The 20,794-nt window shown below is 43.7% G+C and overlaps 1 protein-coding gene across 1 annotated transcript in view; it reads left to right on the top strand.

The window, feature by feature from the left end:
• ASCC2 (activating signal cointegrator 1 complex subunit 2) overlaps positions 1 to 20,794 on the top strand; it is a 44,276-nt gene that overhangs the window by 19,386 nt on the left and 4,096 nt on the right. Inside the window, exons 11-18 of the mRNA XM_054996406.1 lie at positions 1,858 to 1,926; positions 2,826 to 2,900; positions 5,442 to 5,616; positions 6,587 to 6,801; positions 7,376 to 7,495; positions 16,310 to 16,534; positions 18,254 to 18,362; positions 20,396 to 20,472. Coding sequence (XP_054852381.1) covers positions 1,858 to 1,926; positions 2,826 to 2,900; positions 5,442 to 5,616; positions 6,587 to 6,801; positions 7,376 to 7,495; positions 16,310 to 16,534; positions 18,254 to 18,362; positions 20,396 to 20,472 — 1,065 coding nt within the window. The remainder of the gene's footprint in view (positions 1 to 1,857; positions 1,927 to 2,825; positions 2,901 to 5,441; positions 5,617 to 6,586; positions 6,802 to 7,375; positions 7,496 to 16,309; positions 16,535 to 18,253; positions 18,363 to 20,395; positions 20,473 to 20,794) is intronic.

The following is a 20,794-nucleotide window of genomic DNA, read 5'->3' as shown; positions in this document are numbered from 1 at the left end:
TTCCCTCTCTACTTTCTGAAAAATGAAGTTGTCAGCAAGACAAGTCAGGAATTTATTTGACCTTTCATTTTAGCAGAGTTAGACTTCCAACGGATATCTGGGTAATTGAAATCTCCCATTAACAATGTGTCCCATCTCTTTGTGAACTTTGTAATTTGTTCTAGTAAAAATAGTATTACTATTATTTCTTATTCCTTTTATTTTTACCCAGAGACTCTCAGCTGAATTTCCATGCTCAGATACATGTATTTCCTCACAAGTATATACATCCTTTACATATAATGCTATTCTTCCCCCCTTTCTTACTTGTCTGTCTCTTTTAAACAAGTTGTATCCCTCAATCCCAGTATTCCAATTGTGAGTGTCATTCCACCAAGTTTCAGTAATGCCTATTATGTCATAGACCCCTTCCTGTATTAGGACTTTAAGTTCCTCCTGCTTGTTTCCCATACTGTGCATTAGTGTAGAGTTATATGCCCTGAGGTTTTTGTTTCTGTGCTTACCCGCAAGTTAATGTTTCCTAGCATATGTTTCACTCCCTGCAGGTCTTCAGTGTTCCCTTCTCCAGTTATAGGCTTTGAATTTTTGTCTCTCTCCCCCATAGGATTTAGTTTACAGCCCTCCTTATCAGGTTTGCAAGGCTCTTACCAAGCACATTTTTTCCTACTCTCGTGAGGTGCAAACCATCTCTTGACAGAAGAGCTTCATCTCTTGTAGTTTAGCTCTAAGTATATGCAAATATAAGGAATGGCTAATGCTGTCTGCTCCTATTTCCTTCTGTACCTGAAGGGCGCTTTGAGGCTTGAGCCACGTAGGCAGCCCCAGAGAACTCACTGAGTTGGTCAGTTCAGGTTCCATGTGCTTTTCCTTCTTTGCTGGTCAGTTTCCCTGCAAAGTTTGAGGTCGTAGGACTGTCTTGTGTGCTATGAAGAGTTCAAAAATGCCACCTGATGGGGTTTGTCAATCCCTGCATGAGAGAATCAATTAACACAAATTGGACATAAGAAATCACAGCATTTGGAAACCAGTGAGGAAGTGTTTAAATCTCCTGGGAAATATTATGTCACTGTTCTGTAAAATGACTTCAAAGGCAGTAAACAGTATGAAAGTGCTGAATTGGAACTCGTCAAAAAATTAAACTCTGCATGTTATCCTGGCTTAAACAGAGACTTAGTTTTCCTCAGTTGCTACAATGTCTAATAGCTCTACAGAACCCACTTTTTAGATATTTTAATAGGCTGTTTAACTACCACCTTGTACCAATATCAGATAAATTTCACTTAAATTTTCTCCTTATCTATTTCAACCTCTGAACTCTCTCACCATCCAGTATGGATAGCTGCTCATTTATGATAGGACTCGCACCTAGCCTTTCTACATTGACAGATCTGTCTTCCCATTACATGGAGATTTACAGTTGAAAGAATCAGGATGTAATTCACACCAAGCCTTGATAACCCCCCCCACCCCCCCAAACCTGCACCTTAAAGGCTAACACTGCTACCCCTTTGCTATTTCTCTGCCTGGTATAGTCCATGCCAAAAGTATACGTACATTTGATGAGCTTTTCAAACTGCTCCAAAAGCTCTGCTGCTTTGTCTGTCCTAAAGATGTATTCCCATGTGGGGTTTGTCAGATGGCTTGGTGGAGTTTTAGCAGAAGCTTATTTTAGTTTTGACACTTTCTACTTTTAAAGAGAGTTCTCAAGAATATTTATGACTGTACCAACTGAATGGCATGGAGATCTGAACCCAGGATCTCTTTCACCCAGAGCAAGCACATTGCCCCTAGACTAACAAGGTTAGTAAGAACCTTTAAAAACCTTTAATAATTATTTTCATCATTCTCTAATTACAGCTGCGATAATGTTCAGCCCTTTATTGAAGAGTTCCTACAGATCTTCACCTCAGTACTTCAAGAGAAGAGGTGAGAACTGGTAGGATGGGGCTTGAGTGAAAGAACACCAATATTGGTTCAGATGCTTGTTGTTCAAAGCACTGTTTAGTCATCCGGAGGGTCACTAGAAATTTTGGGACGTTTTCAGTAGAGATTTGCAAAAAAAAACCCCAACACTCCGTAGCAGTGATGGAGAGTTGGTTGTGCAGGAGGAAACTACCTCTTTCTCAGTGCTTTCCAAGTGCCCTTAAAGGCTGTCAAGGGGCATTCGAAAAAGATTTAGTCCAGGGCTGTCTTATTTCCTTTATTACTTTTTTGGAGTGGGGACAGAGTGGCAGTGGTTTTCAAAGCCACGTGTGCTGTCCTCAATGTCACTACTGCCCTGTATGATGGGACAACCAAGGCTTCCTGCCTCCCTTCTATTTGTGTGGTCCCAATCTGCCTTCTGTGCTGCTGTCATGGCATATGAGAGGCTGGAAGTGTGTGGCACTTAAAGAAGTGACATAGTGTGAGCTAGTCGTTCTGTATATTGCAGTGGGGTGTGGGTCTACAGCTGGTGAGCTTGTTAAATCTCAGGGCCAGCCTTGCAGGGCAAGTGGACATAAGAGGATGCTTTCCTCAATACCCAGGAGCACTCTTGTATTGTTCCCATTGGTTCAATTGGAAACCACATGCTTGTTCCCATGGAGGGGCTTCTTGTGTTCCCTCCATAATAGCAAAGGGAAGGAGAGAAGAGGGTAAGCATAGTGCTTTAAAACCCTGCTTCAAGGTTTGGCCACATAGAATGCTATACAAGAAATGAGTGTGTACACCTTTGGCAGCAATGGCTTGATTGTATCCTTTTCAGCTCTTTCGGGAAAACTCTTGACCTCTTGAATGCGGGTTCTGAAAACCCTTTGTATGTACATTTCCATGATTCATGCTTACAGGTTTCTTTGTGACTGTGACGAGCTGTTTTCTGTAGCAGATGATGTGAGCCTCCTCCAGCAAGCCTCCTCCAGTTTGTATCCTTTGCCATTAAAAAAAGTATGAACAGCCCTGCCGGACTGGACCAAAGATCTGTCTATCTAGTCCAGCATCCCAATTACATCAGTGGCTGGCCACATTATTTTATTAAAAATATTTGTAACTCATGGTCCTTCTTCTCATGGCCCTTCTTACATGCCCAGGGTAATGCTGATTGGTACCTTGGGGTCAGGTAGCAAAAGAATAAATTAGCAAACAAACGAGGTAACAAAAGCACACTGGAATTTAAAAAGTCATTAAAAAGCAACCGAATGCTAGGAATGTAGGCCCCTTGGTGGAAGGAATTCAAGAGGTGTGGCATCAACTACAGAAAAGACCCTGTCCCTGGTCACTGCTGCACAATGGAAAGACCCTAAAGGCCTTTCAATGAAGCTGTAAGTCACTGGACAGTTTCTAGGAAGTCCACCAGCACAACATGAAGGCAAAAGACCTTCCTTGCTGTTGCTGCCCAGAAACTACTATTCAGTGGGACACTGTTTTTGAACCTAGAGGCTTCGCTTAGACTGTGCCAGAAGCCTCTTCAAGGTGGGGAAAAACTACTATTTAAACCTCCCCCTCCCCATTGTGTCACTGAGAGCAATCTTTGAAAAATTGTTTCTTTGGGCTTAATCTGCATTAAAGGTGTCTCTGAGAATGTGTGGAGCAATTTCCTTTATTGCTATACCTCTGGGATTTTGAGCATGGCTTCCAGTTTCTAGGGTGTAACTTTCAGGCAGCCTCTCATTAGAAATGTTGTACTTCTGTGAGGGTCTGAAGTTTGAAGAGCAAAGCATGCAGAGTGCTGACCTAACCTGTAGGATTGCACTAGAAAGCTGGAGGCTGTAATGAAGTCATTATCTTGGATCCCTTTCAATCTGGCTTCTAACCTGGTTATGGTTGATCACCTTGCTTTGCTAACCAGTGCTAAGTGGTTGATTTCATCCCTGTTGGTGCTTTTGGATTTCTCAGTGGCTTTTGATAGCATGGTGTCCTTCTGGGACAACTGGCTGGAACTGGTCTGGGGGCAGTTTATTGCAATGATTCTAATCCTACCTGGCTGAGGGATCCCAGAAGACAATGCTGGTGGGCCATTGTGTAGCCTCTTGGCCTACGGGGCAGTACTACAGTCCGCCCCATCTTTTAATATAATGAAACCACTGGGTGAAGTCAGGCATTTGGAGCAAAGTATCATCTTCACTACAGTGATGATGCACAGCTCTGCCTCTCCTTTCTATCTAAATCCAGGGAGGCACCCGGACTAGGGTCTGGAGCTAAAGCTTAATCCAAACAAGATGGAAGTGCTGTTTGTTGGGGTGAAGCTCAACTGGAAGTGGAGTTACAGCCTGTGCTTGATGGGTAGCACTTCCCTTGAAAAGGAACAGGAATGCAACGTGGGGGTGCTCCTGGATCTTGCTCTGCAGCTTGAAAACCAGGTAGCTGGAAGTGTCTTTTTCCAGCTTAAGCTGGTTTACTATCTGTGAGCAATACTGGAAGCTTCAGGCCGGGCCTTGATTTCAAATACCTTGGCAATGTTGAGTTTAGACTAGTGTAATGCTGTATACAGGTCTACCTTTGAAAATGTTTGGGCAAGTTGAGCTGCACTGTACCTTTACATCTTGATGCCCTCCCTTGATGCCCCATCCTCTTTTGACAGGGATATAAAGGCTCAGGGATCTCCATTCCTATTCCCGAAGAAGGGTGCTCTGACTTTTAAAAGCACATACCCCGAAAATGTTGTTCTTCTCTAAGGTGCCACTGGACTCAAATTCTGCTTGTCTCCCCAAAGCCAATCTTGTTTTTGGTTTAATGATTTTTAATATGTGCCCTGGGAACATTTTTAACTGCTTTTTTACAGTTTGTTTTACTTTGTTGCCCCACAATTACATTTTACTTAATTGTCTTATTTGCTGTTGTTTTATTGTTTTTTGTAAGCTGCCTTGAGTGCTTTTTCAGTGAAAGAGTAGGATATAAATCTTCTGCATAAATAAATAAATAAGAAATAAAGGTGACAGCGTACTGGTGTGCTGGATGAGGCTGTGATAAGCCCTGCCTGCACGATGGCATTTTCTGCTTTGTGGCCTTCTCCTGCATTCTCTGCACAGACTTTGCTGTCTGTGTCAGAATCTGACACCCCAGTGGCAGATTTCTGAGGTAAACAGGGAGCTGTATGCTAACATTTATATTTTTTCCCTAGTTCTATGGTTTTAGCAGGCTTCCACAACCTAGTATTTGACCAGTCCGGATCATGCATCTGACAAAGAGAACTTGATTCTCGAAAGCTTATGCTACAATAAAATTGGTTAGTCTTAAAGGTGCTACTGGACTCTTTTTGATTTTGACAACCTAGTATAGGTGGCCATTGCCCATAATCTCTGTTTGCGCTGTGACGGTTTGCTGTTTCTGCTTTGGCTGAACTGCAGGAGGGGCAAAAAGCAAATAAAACCTTTGTGTTTGTTTACTGGGGTGCAAACAATGATGCGGGTGATGTTGAGTTTACCACATATCTGGATCAACAACATGCCCTTAACACAAATGTGTAGGGATGAAACCCGGACCGCTTACGTTCTGCAAGCTGTGGAGAGCGCCTGGGAGGGAACAGATAGGAGGAAAAAAAATATGACAGGTCCATCCATGCCAGCAGAAACCGCTGGAGCTTCAGCAGTGCCACCCAGCAGCAATGAGAAGTTGGAGAGGCTCACTGAAGATCCTCTGGAGGTGGGTTCACGGAACACCGTTAGCCTTGGCTAGTCATGAAGGGAAAGGGAGGATGCAACGTGAGCGGCTCTGGTATATCACGGTGCCCGTGTATGCGTTGAGGAGGGTTGGTCCAGCCTGCCTGAATTGCACCCCAGAAATGCTTCAACTCAAACGATGGCTGGCAGAGATCAGTGTGGGCTGTAAGGAGGTTTATTAGCTATTATCGGACTCTTGACTGCATCCCTTTAGCAGCTTCACTGGAGCCCGTTCCTAGATCCACTACACTCTTGTGCAAAGCAGTAGGCCTCCTGGAGCCTAGGCAGCTTGATCAGCTCTTTGCTGTGGTCTCTGGCCTGCACTTCCCGGTCACTCTATGAAAGTCTTTCCTGAAAGCAGACTTGGAGCCCCAAAACACCAGATGTTTACATTTTACAGACTCTGCGTATTGCATGTGCTTTTTCCTACTTCCTCCCTGGCTCTTCCATTCCCACTAATTTGGCTTCCTCTTTCTCACCCTGTACCTGCTGCCTCTGCTTATACTGCCTTTCTAGAACTAACCTCTGCTCGCTTTTCCTGCCTACAGTGTCATCATCTCTCAGTCAAATGCTTTGCCCTGGCTGCTGCTTTGGAAGGTGTCTGGTCTGCAAAAGATCCAGCTTTTTGTTTCCTTTCCTTGGGAGACCTGGTTCCCACAAGGGGACATGGTACCCCCTCCAGAGCATGGCAACTTATTGCAGGGGTTTTCTGAATACTGGCTTTTCCCTAGAAAGCCTTCTCCTTTCTTAGTCTTCTGTGGTGCCGAACTGGCACTGACGCTCTTTGGCAAAGAAGATAAGCCCTTGGTGAATATAGTGGCTTTCTGCATGTTCAGTTTAAACGCTGTTAATCTTGTAGTGTTCTTCTGACTGGTTCTATGCACCCCATTTCTTTTTATGTATTGTGACCCTTCTGAAGTAACACATTGCCTGTTGTGCTTTAACATTTCTAGTGTGCTGGAGCGGCTGGGATGCCCACAACAAAGGTCTCTGGGGTAGAACTGGATTCTCTGATCTCCCAAGTGAAAGATTTGCTACCTGATCTTGGTGAGGGCTTTGTCCTGGCCTGCCTGGAAGAATATAACTATGAGGTTGAACAGGTGATCAACAACATTCTTGAGGACAAACTGGTGGCATCCCTAGAAAAGCTGGACCATGCAATGCCAAGGTGGGTATGAAACAGGTTCTTTGCCTTTTAACGTCTTTATGGGGCTTCTAAGAGCAGAATCTTGAACAACTTGTATACTTTTTGGAACAGTAGCCATAGAAAACCATCCTGTTTAAGCAGACATTTGATTGGGAAAAGAAGGGGAAGTGCACAATTTAATGTTTGATTTTTAGTTAAGCTATTGTTGCCTGCCTTGAGTTTCTGGGGATCTCTTACATTTTTTTTGAAAAAGGCAAGAGGAGACATGGGATTTCTCCTGATTTTAATTATCACTTTCCTCCTCGTCCCTGAAGCTTTTATTCCTTTCAGCCAGTTTCCTGTTCCTAGGGTGAGAGAGTCTGATTTTAAACTGGGAAAACAGTGCAGGGAGAAAAAGCTCCCTCCAGTACCTGATCTAATTTGTCTCTTCCCCCTGAACTGTCTGGTATGTTAGCTCTCTAAAAAAAATGAGAATTCCACTCCTAGAACTCTTGCTGTCATGTGTAGTTTTGTCTCAAAACAGAATACCAGGATTCTGTATTGTGTGTCACAAGGAATTTAGCAGGATCGTGAGTTTTTGACCTTTTCTCTCCAGGCCAGTGAAACAAGATCCAACCCCTCTAGTCACTGCACGATGCAATATTTTCCAGAATGATGAGTTTGATGTTTTCAGCAAAGATTCCGTGGACATATCCCGGGTACAGAAAGGCAAGAGGTGAGTTATGTGTTTTGTACCCCACAGGCATTCATAGTAAGCTTTCTAAATCTCTTATATCATTCCAAAGGTTTTGTTGGTGAGTACAGGATTAATTAGGGAAACGGGGCTATATGAGTTTTCCAGCCATTGAAAATGTTATTCCTTCTTCAGCGTGTGTTCTGACTTCCAGTATCATGGAATGCAGCAGTGGGGCTGTTTTATCCTTTTGCTGATTTGGCAGCTCTCCCATCACTGGCAGCATTTCTGACGTGATGTGCAGTTTATCTCGGTCTATAAGGGGCCGTGTCAATTTTTTTTTGCCTTCTTGCTCTTCCAGACTGACATGTGACACTCCAGATCAATGTTCAGATCCCCACAGATGTAATTTTTAGCTGCCAAAAGGTGTCGTAGATGGCCTGATACAGATCAGGACTGAACTGCTGGAGAAGACAGTTTAACTCTTTCCTTTTCAGGGCCGTTTGCTGATTGGGCTCCGCCAGTTTAAACTCCAGAAGGAAACAAGACTGTTGCCTGTAGTTTGCTAGTCTTTTTCCATCCCCCAGTGCTTAAAAAGTCAGTGTGGTGTAGTGGTTAGTGTCAGACTAGAATCTGGGAGAACCACGTTTATTTTTTACATTTATTTTTATATATTTATGTTATTTATAGTCTGCCTTTCTCGCTGACTCATGGCAGATTACACAGTGTGGGTTAGTACAGTCCATTTCGAGGACATTTCAATGAACAATGTAATAGGGTATATAAATGCAAATTTTGAAAAGATTTAAAACCAGCAGAAGTCCAATACAGAGTTGAGGAAATGCTGAAACAGAGTATAAGTAATTCTAAGACTGAGGTATTAAACAAACAGAACTATCCAGTAGGATCATACTTCAAGCAACAGATAGCACAGAGTAGTAAAGTCTGTGGTCCCTATGTCTTGCTGATGCATCTCTCTGCCATAGATGCTTGCTGGGTGATTTTGGGCCACTCACACACTCTCAGCCTAACCTACCTCAGAGGGGTGAGGTAGGGGTGGAGGAGAGGTGAACAATATAAGCTGCTTTGGGTCCCGGTTGGAAAGAAAAGTAGGGTATAAATGAAGTACATAAAATAATAAATAAAGCAGCCTAGCAAAATGGCATGTGTCGGGGGAAGGAATGAAGATGCCCATTCATCAGCTTGCAGCCTTGATCCCCCTTTCCCCCCACAACTAAATGAATGCAGATCCCAAGCGCCATGTGTGACTTAGCATTAAGCGCTCTTCTGAAACATACTGAGGCATCTCTGGAAGCAGCAAATGCCTGGTGCGTTTCTGAAGAGCTCTGTTGCAACGCTGCTGGGCTGGCCTGACAGGAAGCCATTACTGAAGTGTCATTACCCTTTTTGCTGAGCACCAACTTGTGATTTTTAAAAAAATTGTTAGTGTGGGTATGAGTGAAACCAGATATTGCACAGTGCTCATGGAGGTGAACAAGTAGATTTGGGACAGTGCTCGTAACAATGCAGTGATCAGCAGTGAGGCAGGGGTTTTCAAAGGCTCATCTTCCACATTGCATGTAATTGTGATTGCTGCATGGAAGGGGTGCTAGGGGTGGAACCGCACCATGTGGGTTCCTTGTGCTTCCATGGAAGGCTTTCATTAGGCTGTGCTGCCCCAGGAAACTGGTCGTTCCAGATGCACCTGCTCCTCAGATATGATCTTTCACCCGTGGTATGAGGAGAATGCAGGGATGTGGAGCTCAGAGACCAAATAGCGCATATTTTCCCAGAAGCAAAACATGACTAGCTGTGTAATTTAGAAAAGGGATTTCCACATAGCTTTGCAGAGGAAGTGCTGATGTAAAGCCTTGATAGAGCACAAAGTGCTGGGCATTGATAAGAAGAGTCAGCAGCCAAAGCTCTTAAATGCGTATCTGCAGAGTTAGGGGCCAGTGTGGCTGGAGTTTTCTAGGATCCATTGGTTGGGAAGTTAGAGGCATTGTACAGAAAATATACCCTCCCTCAATCATTTGCTAGCTGGAATAAAAGTTGAGGTATTAGTCCAAGGGAAGCAAGGTACACCAAAAATGGCAGTTGTGCACAGAGGTTTGGAAGCAAGTGCAGGGAACTGGGCAGAGCAAAGACCCAAGCCTGGTCTGGAACCATTGATAGTAGACCAGGTCAACAAGAATCAGAGAGCTGCCTGTAATGCCAGCAGCCCCCTTTGCCTTCCATTCTGTAGATTTAATTCCCCTTCCACAAGGGCCACTAGCATGCAGTCTGGAAAACTCCCAGGTCAAGTCATAATAAAGCCTGCTCTCACAATCCAAGTCACAAATGAGTTTTGCCAAACCCGAGTCCCTGTGCCTTTTGGTAGTTTGGCAGCCCACTTCACCAACTACATGTATGCATGTTGGCACATATAGAGTAGGTTGTATGAATTTGCACTTAAACATCTTTAAAATAAGACCACTTTTGCCTGTGTTGGTTTAAGAGCTGTGTTGTGGCTCCCTAGTCATAACATGGACTTAATGTTACTTGCTAGGGCTTGCAAGGCATGGGAGAGGCTATCTTGTATATGACTGCATGGTTGTGTAACTTAGCAAGGATTCTATCTGATAAAGAATACGAATTAATGAATGTCCTCTGCTGAAAAAAAGCTTTGAAATTTTGTGATTGTGTTTTATTAACTAGTATAAGACGTTTGCGTTTTGCAAGTGTAGATTATGTTCCTGGTTGCCATTGTAAATTGTATCTCCCATGTATCTGAGCCTGAAGAAGCAGTACTGCCCCACATCCCGGGTGGGAATGCTGGCCTCCAGAACAAGGCAAAATTCATGCACCTCCAGGTTTTGATTGCAAATATGTGATGTAGTTGTTGTGTCCTGGGCTACTTTGGGGCAAAATTCAGCTTATTAGATGGTCTGAAAATATTTTAACCATTTTGGAGGGCAATCTGAATATTTTCTTCTGAGAGAAAGATGTGCAAATGTCTTGTTTTCAGACTTTTTCAATAGCTAGGGGTGTCTTACAGTTAAGTCCTAAGCAGACTGATGTCATTCTAAGTCCATTGTTGTACTCTAAAGAGTCAACACTCCCTGGAGCTCTGACCCTTGAGAGCTCATATCCTGGAAATCTAGTTGGTCTTTAAGGTGCTACTGGAGCCGAATCTTGCTCTTCTACTACAGATCAACACCAGCTACCCACTTGAAACATTCTTGTACTGTTAGTGTACTAAATTGCACATATAGCCACTTAGAACTGATGGGATTGGGGGAGGCTGAACATGTTTACAATATTCTATATTTGGATTTTGTTACTGGTATGGTCCCATGTTGCCCTTACTATACAGAGATACCTCTTTCTGTCTTCCAGGCTGCTTTTAGCTCTGTTATGGAAGAAAAGCCAGATATAATACAGATACTTTTCTTTCTTTTTCCCATACCAGGGCTAAAAGCAGCAATTTCTGATTGACAAAACAGTATATGTATGGAGTGGAGAAAGAGTTAACTCCTTCCCCAGCAACACAGCTCTGTCCCTTCGAGCTGTTTTCTGCCTTTATTACAATATGCTTCTCTGTGGGAACTGTCTGCTGATGTATAAAAGCATCTTCTAGGGAGTTTCCACTTTGTTGAACATGCCTTGCAAATTAATTATGCTTTGTTTCAGAAAGATTTCATCTCTGTGCTCGGTTTTATGCTTGTTTTTCCAATTTCTGCTACCGTACCCTATTGTATCTCTTTCCCTGACTGTCCTAACTGTTGTTCATTATTGTACTTTGCTCAGGGAATGTCCTAGTTGTTGATTATATTGTATTTTCACTTGCACTTGGATCTCAGTGAGAAAGACAGACTATAAATAATAAGAATGTTGATTAAAAAATCCCATCGCAGATGCCAGCGTCACATGTAGTTTGTTCTCACTTGTGTGAATAAGGGCCAGTAGTGATGCTGTTTTGGCTTGTCTGTCTGTTTCTAAGCATCCACTTGTTGCTGTCCTGTTTCATAGCCACAGTTTGTTGGAACTTTGCCTTTTGTGTCTGCTTAATAGGGCATATAACCACAGTCAGCTGTTCAACAGTAGCAAACAAGGTGTCTGAAGAAGTGAGCTGTGGCTCACAAAAGCTCATACCCTACCACAAATTTTGTTAGTCTTATAGGTGCTCCCGGATTCTTGCTCTTTTCTACTGCTACAGACAGACTAACACGGCTTACCCATGTTGATCTAAACAAAGTATTTGTAGATAACATTAGGGGGCGCTGCATACCTGGGAATGCATCTTCCCTGCCAAATGTATCAGCTCCATTCGCACATGCAAGACACCCCTACCCCCCTTTCTTCTTTGCAAGTCCCAGCCTGATTCCAATTTGAGTAATTGCATCTGGCATCCCTTGAAACTCCCTACTCCAATTTCAGCCTCCTGTGGCTACTTTTATCTTGGTGCATGCTGCTAAACTGCTGCAGCCAGAATTGCTTAAGCAGTCCTGAGAGAGATGTAATTCACTAAGCCATATCCATGCAGGCATCTGTGATCCTGTGGCATCACTGGTGCAAGAACAGGGAACGTTTTGGAGCTGTGTCAGCTGCCCCTTGTGGCTGCCAGTGAGGGTGCCAAAAGATGCTGTGCTTTCCCCAAGCTCCTGGATTCCCAGACAATCCACTGCTTCTCCTTGACCAAGCAGGGTATAAAAGTGTCCAGGTCAGGCTTTACTTCCACGAGGGATCAGGCAGCACTGATCATACCAAAACATGCTTAAAATAAATGAAGAACCACTTCTTGGTTATGCAAAGGCTTGACTCCCTGCCTGCTGGATTCCCCTGTGGCCCTGAGTGACTCTCGGGATTCCTGCTTCCCACGTCTCTGCATCTCAAGACTTCCCATGAACATGTAGAATGAATTGTTCCTTGTTGCAATGTACGTGCTTGAAGAAGGAGGAGGCGGCCACATTATGTACCCTTCTCTGCCCGGATATTACAAAGCTAGAGAAAGGACAGGAGAGGGCAATTGATACAATGAACAGTTTTCCATGTAGGGGGAGTTACAAAGCTGAAGTGTTGGATGGGCTTTTTTGGTTCAGAAAACTGTCAGGATATTTATTTATTGTGTTAAATATATAATAATAAAGTTCTAACACAATGTCAAACCTAAGTAAGTGTTTTAATGGAATTGTGACACTTCTCTCCCGTCCTTAATAACAGAACTAGGTGGCAGTAGATTAAAGATTGACAAAAAGGATCACAAAACACGGCTTTTTTTCAGCGGGAACGCAGTGGAATGGAGTTCCGGAACCTCTTGAAAATGGTCACATGGCTGGTGGCTCCGCCCCCTGATCTCCAGACAGAGGGGAGCTTAGATTGCTCTCCCCGCCGCTCAGCCAATCTAAACTCCCCTCTGTCTGGAGATCAGGGGGCGGGGCCACCAGCCATGTGACCATTTTCTCCGAGGGCAACCCAGTGAGTTCCACCACCTCTTTTCCCAGAAAAAAAGCCCTGACAAAACACATCCTTAATATGCAGGATTTATTTCCACAAGATGGTCTGGAGACTTTAAGTAGCTTTAAAAAGTCTGGGATTCGGTTTCGTTTTCTCAGCCATGCCGGACGCTCCTCTCGGCTGGTCCGGGAGGAAACGACCGGGCACCCTGACCGGGCGGCTGATCCGCAAGGATTAGCCCCCAGGACTCCCAGGGAGGGAGCCAGGGTCCGGGACGCGGCGGGAAGAACTCCCCGAAATCAATGTGGGGGGGGAATTGCCCGTTTGTCCCTATGGAGGCCGGCAGATGTGCGCGGCGCCTCGAGTGCCGCCGGGCAACGAGAAACGGCAAGTAAAAGAAACAGGCGGAAGCCTGTAAACAAGCGAATCCCTTCTGTTCTACAAGCGTTTGTGAAGGAGAGGTTGATCTGAAGAAGACTCGCTCTTCCCCTTCGTTGAGTTCCAGAATTTTGTTGGCGCCCCCCCCCCCCAAAATGGCAGCAAAGAAGCAAAGTCCCGCTCTCGGTAAGTCAATCTCGGCTACCTTGCAGAAGGGGGAGTCGCTCGAAGAGTTGGTACGCAGGGCGGTGGTGGAAGCTATAAAACCCTTTGTTGACAAGCTGAACGAAACTGATCAAAGGGTGGGCTTAATTGAAAGCGAGGTGAAAACCATTAAGGCAGCAGCGGGGGGGGCAGAAAAGTCTGCTCTGGAAAGTGCGTCACTTGTGAAGGCTACAAAAAAGGAGCTGAAGTTGGTGGAGAACCAGCTGATCGGGCTACAGGTGGAACGAACGCAGACAATTTTGCGTCTCCAAAACGTGAAAGAGGAGGAAAATGAGGATCTGTGGGATTTGGTCTCGGAACTACTGGCGACACCCGCAAGGACGACTAAAGAAGAGGTTAAAAGCGCCATTTTGGAGGTCCGTCGGGTTTCTTCAAAATATGCAACAAAGCGACAGTTGCCTCGTGAGATCATTATTGACTTTTCATCTAAAAAGATTCGGGACACCATTCTATATAACTCATACAATGTGGACTTGGACTTTATGGGTTTGAAAGTCAAGATTTTGAAGGACGTTCCATTTCTAGTCCGGAAACGGCGTTTTAAATATAAAAAGTTTGCAGCACTTCTGAGGGACCATGGAATAAAGTACAAATGGTTATTCCCGGAAGGAATATGGTTCAGATATAAAGATCAGGCCTATAAGATATTATCAGAAGATCAACTAAAGGATTTTGAGAATAAAAACCCAGAACTCTGCTGCACCAAGAACGAAGAAAAGGAGGAGCCGGAGGGGGGGGGGGGGAGGAGGAGAGCATCGCAACAGCAGTTGCACAGAGAGAATTGCGTCCGGGACCTAGAAGGGGGAGGAAAGTTTAATCAGAATTTGAAATGTTTATTCTCTGTATGATTAACCACTCCATCATTATTCTATGGAGCTATTTTTGTATTATGACAGTATGAAGGGAAACATTGAAGTGTAGTGTTTAGTGTTTGTAGTTCATTCCCCCCCCCCTTTTCTTTTTCCACCTCCCTTTGTCCCTTCCCTCTCCCCTTTCCTTGTGATAGTCTGGTGTAGTGTTTTGTAGCTATGAAAAATAAAAAAAATGTATTAAAAAAAAAAAGTCTTTAGATTCATGGAGCACAGGCCTGTGGAGGATCAGGGCTTCCCTGTGAGGTTTCTCTTTCTTCTTTTCTTTCAGTAGACTTATCACCACCTGCTTTCTCTTTTTTTAAAAAAATATGTATTTTTATTTTAAGAAAGAATGTTATAGCATAGAGGGAATAAGGAAAAGGGAAAAGAGGATTATGTAACATAATTGTATAGATTGTATAACATAATTAATTATATATAACAATATATAAAACAGGAAATATTTCTTCCCAACATCTTCATTAAAAAATTTTAAGACACTACCTATAAAACACAATGATACTTACTTATATTGGGTACACTTACGTTTCAGATTTCATAACTAATCTGTTTTACAACTGCATTGTTTGTTCCAACATTACTACATCATCAATATTACATATTTTCACCCCTTCTACATACCCACTATAACTTTTAACAAATAGATAATATATTGGAATACAACAGTAAAATCTATTATATTATATCTCATGATAAGAAAAGTTCTACTTCTTTATACATTTGTATTATAGATTACATATAAATCTTATTCACATTCTGCTTCTACATCACAATACAAAATTTTAAAAAACTTTCTCATTCTAAGTTTGTCTCCTGCTTGCATAATACACATTCCATCTCTCCTCAAATTTTGATTGATGTGTTTCTCAAATAAGTTGTTATTTTTGCCATTACTGCATATTCAGCAAGTTTATTTTCCCTTTCTTCTAAGCCTGGACAGAAGTCTGATTTCCATTTTGCTGGCCACCTGCTTTCTCAATTAGCCCTTTCTTCCCTTGGCAGGAGGAGCCAGCGATCACTTTCGTAACTTGAGAAAGAAGTTTGGCCTGTGGAAAAGGCTCCTGGGCTAGCAGATTCACCAGTCTGAACAGGAATTTGACAAGCAGTTTATTAGGGTGCACAGAGCTAAGGAGAAAGAAGAAGCATGTTTAAAAAAAAATAAAGTATCAAACGATCTTGTCTATATACTTGAACATTTAGACAAATCCTAACCTTCACGGATCATACGTGAAGGATAACTTTATCTTTGTTCCAATGCAGCTGCCAGATTTGCAATGTTCAGTTCTGAGACTTGAGGAGAAGGGGGAAGTGGTAGAGGAAAGGTTATCCAGCTTACTGAATGAAGGTGGTAAGTGGCTTCCACCTTCAAATTAGGATGATCAAAATGGGCCAGGACTTGAAGTACATTGTGGAAGATGGTTCCTGGCTCTAGCATGTTCATCCTTTTTACATTAGCTTTTCTCCACATGATACTGTGCAATTGTGTGAAGGAATTTGTGGGTGTGGACAAGGCCTAGCTTAGCTGCTGCTCTGGAGTTAATCTCTCTTGATGGGCTGTTTGGAAAAAATGTCTATAAGCCCACATGGCATCCAGTGCAAGGTAATATAGATGGAAAACGCAGAAGAAAATCTAGCAGATCAGCAGATTGTAAATAGATGTGGTGCATGTACCTAGTTATTAATGAATTCTAGAAAATAATAGGAGTTCATAAAGATAATGAATGATATCCTTGGCACTGACTATTTCATTGCTTTCACAGGATAAGGTAAGCCGTCCTGCCTGCTAAATAGATTTTATAGCTCAGAATTCTCTGCTCCTCCCACCCCCAAAATAACATGTATTCCTTGGACTGGGCTCATGTTTGTTTCAAAAGGTCAGGTGCCATACACAAGACCAAGCGGAACTTTTTAAGAACTTTTTTTGTTTTCAATGCTTGACTTGTAGGAGTGACAGAGTCACAACCAAAAGTTTACTGAATGACAAGAGCGTTGTGGCCGAGCAGAGGGAGCGCTACAGTCAGTACACTGTCATAGTGGAGGAGGCCGCAGAGCCGAGTGGAGAGGGCCTTTTCTTCCAGGATGATTACGAGGACGAATACGATGATACCTATGATGGCAACCAAGTGGGAGCAAATGATGCTGATTCGGATGATGAGCTGATCAGTAGGAGGTGAGTTTGGAGCTCTCCGTGGATAGGCTTATGTCATAGCCACTATATGCCCTAGGGCAGGAAGCACAGAACCTGTTTTTCTGCTTGTAGATAAATCCCAGATTGGGATTTGAGGAGAGTTGCCTGATGAGAAGAGGTTCAACCTAAAGGCTGCAGACTAAGCACTGAATTCCTCCTTATGAAAGATGGACATTTAGAAACAGTCATCAGTAAAGAGACCTTAGATGTTATAACCGAAGCTTGGCCAGGTTTATTTGGAGAGCTTTATCCAGGGAACAGAAAGATGAAAACCATTTCTTAGATATCTGTATCCCACAATACCACATGATCAAGCAAGCCAGTTTTTCAAGTTACACAATGATTTGCTTCGTATGTCATAAAATGTCAGTCAGTTATTGTACAAGGTGTCTCACAATACCTGCCTGATCAGTGAATCAACCTCTAGATTCTTGTCAAGCAACTGGTTTTCGTTGACCGAAACTGTAGCTGGTTCTTACGTTGCTGAACTATGGTCATGCCTGAAACAGGTCAACTTTATCTTGTAATATGGAATGCTGATATTAAAGACTGGTTTACTTTTTTAAATTTTAAAATGCTTTTACCGCATCTTTCTTCTGCAAAGCAGGACCTGAGCTGGTTTACCATAAAAAAAAACTATACTACACAGGCATAGCATGTGTACAACAAAGTCCTCCATACACTGTTGGCTCTTTTTAGAAAATGTATTCCCCTTTCCTAGTCCTTTCATTCAGAGTGTATTATATGGCTGTTTAGTTAACAGAAGGGCTGGAGGCTCTGTGTTGTAGACAAAAATAAAGGCCCCAGAAATTCATTTGGCTGCAGCCATGGTTATAGCTATATATAGTTGTATCTTACATTATTGTATGTGTGTTTGGTTTGGTGGTGCACAAGGTATACAGTAGTCACATGGGATTGTTCGTTTCTGAAAATTGCAAATGAAGCTCTCTGCAAGCCACAGACGGCATACTGCTGGGATAGGTGTTAGACTAGAAATGGGAGACCCAAGCAGAGATGCAAGGGCCTCTGAGAGTGGGCTATTTTGTTGTGCATCTACTGCTGGAATGCAACAATTGCACCCAGCACAAAAATATCCCAGAGTGACTTGCTAACATTAACAGCTGAGTGGAAGGAAACAAGGCCAGAGAAGTAAATCATACAGAGATGCTATAGGAAGCCTCATCTGTCGATGGGAACTTTGGGACCATGGGAGCTGTTAATTATTGAATGTGTTTTTCCCAGCTCACTGATTAGACGCTAAATTTACATTTGGTAATATGAAATTTCAGGTACATGGGAAGGAAGGGTTTTTAAAAATTGGTTTTATTTTTGCATTTAAACCTGCAAGGCCCCCAAGACAGTTTATGCTATGAACAAGAATCTTAGATGTAAAGTAGCATAAAGCCCCAATAAAATGTGGAGGCATGTTGAAAGCCCCACAAACATGCTCCCCTCTTCTTACTAGCCTCAGCAAAGCAGATAAAACTGAGCTTGCCACCAACTTGACAAGTTTTTCTAGAAAGGCTGAGCACATGGCAATCTCTGCCGGTGGCAAGAGTTGGAGGAGTTCCCTGTTTGTGTGATGCACAGCCTTGGACAGGGCTAAATTTTGTGGGAATCATCACACTGGATTTTTCACTGTAAAGCCTTGAAATTCTCACTGCCTTCTCTCTCTTAACCCACCACACTGCTTCCCTTTAGGCCGTTTACCATTCCTCAGGTCCTGAGATCAAAAGAGCGGGAGCAGGAGGAGGAGGAGGAAGGAGAAGAGGTAGAGGCAAAGGAAGTGGAGGCAAAAGACGCTACCAAGGTAACTTGATTTCTGAGGTGTTGGGAAAGGTCATGGAGTAAGCACCTGCATTGCTATCTTTGATGTCTGAAGGCAGAGTACAAGTAACAGTAATTTTTAATGTGCTGCTCTTAATACAGAGGATGAACCAAGGGGTGGGGAAGCCTAGCACCATGGTGACTTGCCATAACCTTTTCCACTACTGCTGACTTGGTGAGGTCAGTAGAGATTGCACAGGAGTGTATCTTTTGCCATTTCCTGCTCTTCCTGGCTCCAAAGTGTATGCACGGGAAAAGGAATTACTTAAGACTAGCAACAAAGCTCGTTGTGTTTAACAGTACAATGAACTCTAGCAGGGCCTTGTGAGGGCCATGCCGTCCCGGCTGTGTGGGTGTCTCCAGAGTGCCGGCAGGTGGTTCGGCCCTCCCAAGGCCCCGTGGTCCTCTGGAGAAGCCTGCCCTGGGGCTGCGCAGTGGGATGATTTGGGCCCATTCGTTCCCAAAATCAGCCTGCTGTAGAGCACAGGAGCACTCCAGTGGCTGTTGCACTGCCCTGGCAGCATTCCTGCACACCACAGCGGGGCTGAATCAGGCTCGTTTGGGGCCAAAATCAGCCTGCTGTGGAGAGCAGGAGCACTCCAGTTACTGTTGCACCACCCTGGCAGCATTCCTGCACACCACAGCGGGGCTGAATCAGGCTCGTTTGGGGCCAAAATCAGCCTGCTGTGGAGTGCTGGAGCAGGGGCTGTTCCACCTTCTGGCAGCACTCCCACTCTCAAAAACAGCCTCCAGGGGGCTGAGCCACCCATGCTGGGCCTTCCCATGGGGGGAGGGGGTGGCCTCCTCCGGGCTGGGCTGGTGTGTCGGGCCAGTGTGCAAGGACTTCCTGTGGTGGCGGCTACTCAGAGGCCTGGCACAGGTGCACTCGCAGATTGCACCTGCGCCAGGATAAAAGGTGAGTTGTCGCCAATACAGATTGCCTTTTATATAGTAGGATTCCTTTGGCTCTGCACCAATTGTCTCTTCATCTTCATGAATACAGTTGGAGCCAGGAACCTGTGGACAGTGAGCCTGCTCTGCATTAAGTCTGTCTTATTTTACAGGTTGTCATGGTATTGTCGAAACCAGCAGGGCTTTCTTCAAAATACTTGAATAAATCTATGTATAAAAGCACAAGCAACATGCTATTAACTATTTTATACAGCTGTACAAACACGGAAGGTACATTCCATTTATCACAGAAAATTGCTGTGAATACGCATCCTCCCGATGCTTATTTATATTCCAATAATGCATAAACTTTTTGCCAAAGCTCCATAAACTCTGGCACAACTTTATTTTTCCCCCTGTCTGAATTTGATTATGGTAGTTAATTTGCTCATAATAATAACCTTCCAAGCTTTTCAAAAGCCATTTATCTATTCTTGGCTTCCTGTCATTTTCTGAGTATTTTGCTCAACATCTTTGCACAGTTAGGAAATTATCCACCAGCTTCCTTCCCAGCAGGTTGGTTGAAGAAAAGAAATATCATCTTGAGGGGAAAAAGAAAGCACCAAAACATTCTGCTGGGTTAATTTTCCTAGCTGAAGACATAGCTTGGTTTAAATGTTGAAGATCTCTGGGTAATTTGCAAGTAGCAGGGCTGGGAAAGATCCTGGCAGGGTGGGAGAGATGCTGGGATAGATGGAGCAGTGATTTGATACTGGTCAGCTTTGTGTGGTTTTGGCAATCGTTCTGAACAACTAGGACCAGTTTTGAGGAAAAAATACGGGAAGTTCTCACCTGCCAGTACAAAACAGCAAGTTTAAGTGCAGACAAAGCATACAGTGGAACTGGTAATTTTGGTTAGTTAAGAGTTCTGTCCAGCTGCAGTAATGGGTTTCAGTATCTCCTCAGCACATTTTATCTTCACGATAGACCTCTGGGAGCCAGTTTGAACATGCCGTTGCTATCGTCCTCTCAAACTGTATCTCATCTAGAATTCATGAGCAGGACTGCTGCAGCAACCCACGCCCCAGTCCAAATTTTTAGAATGTTCCTTCTATTCTGTGAAAGGACCACTTTGTGCAGGATCCGGCAGTGCTGAGGGAGAGAGCTGAAGCCAGGCGACTGACCTTCTTCGCAAGGAAAGGGTAAGGCATGCACCTGCTTTTTGGGATGATAGCCAGAAGGGAACTACACCACTTGGTGATATTGATGGTCCTGGTGAACTTGTTCTTTGAGAAATAAAAGCCATGGGCCTTGATGTCTGTAGTTTACTAGTAGCCTTTTTGCCACCTCTGTCTGATCCTTGTATTTTGAGGCTTTTGGTACAGTTCTGCCACTCTTGTATCATGAAACCCAGACATGTGTCCCCTCTTCTTAAAACTGGAGCTACATTGGTTGCTTTCCATTCCTCTAGCAAGAAGGCCAGGTTTAGTGACAAGTTGCATATTTTGGCTGGTAGTCAACAAT

The sequence above is a fragment of the Eublepharis macularius genome, chromosome 13, assembly GCF_028583425.1.
Source record: "Eublepharis macularius isolate TG4126 chromosome 13, MPM_Emac_v1.0, whole genome shotgun sequence".
Lineage (NCBI taxonomy): Eukaryota > Metazoa > Chordata > Lepidosauria > Squamata > Eublepharidae > Eublepharis > Eublepharis macularius.
The sequence above is the reverse complement of the archived record's forward strand: the minus strand, read 5'-3'. Positions and strand labels throughout refer to the sequence as shown.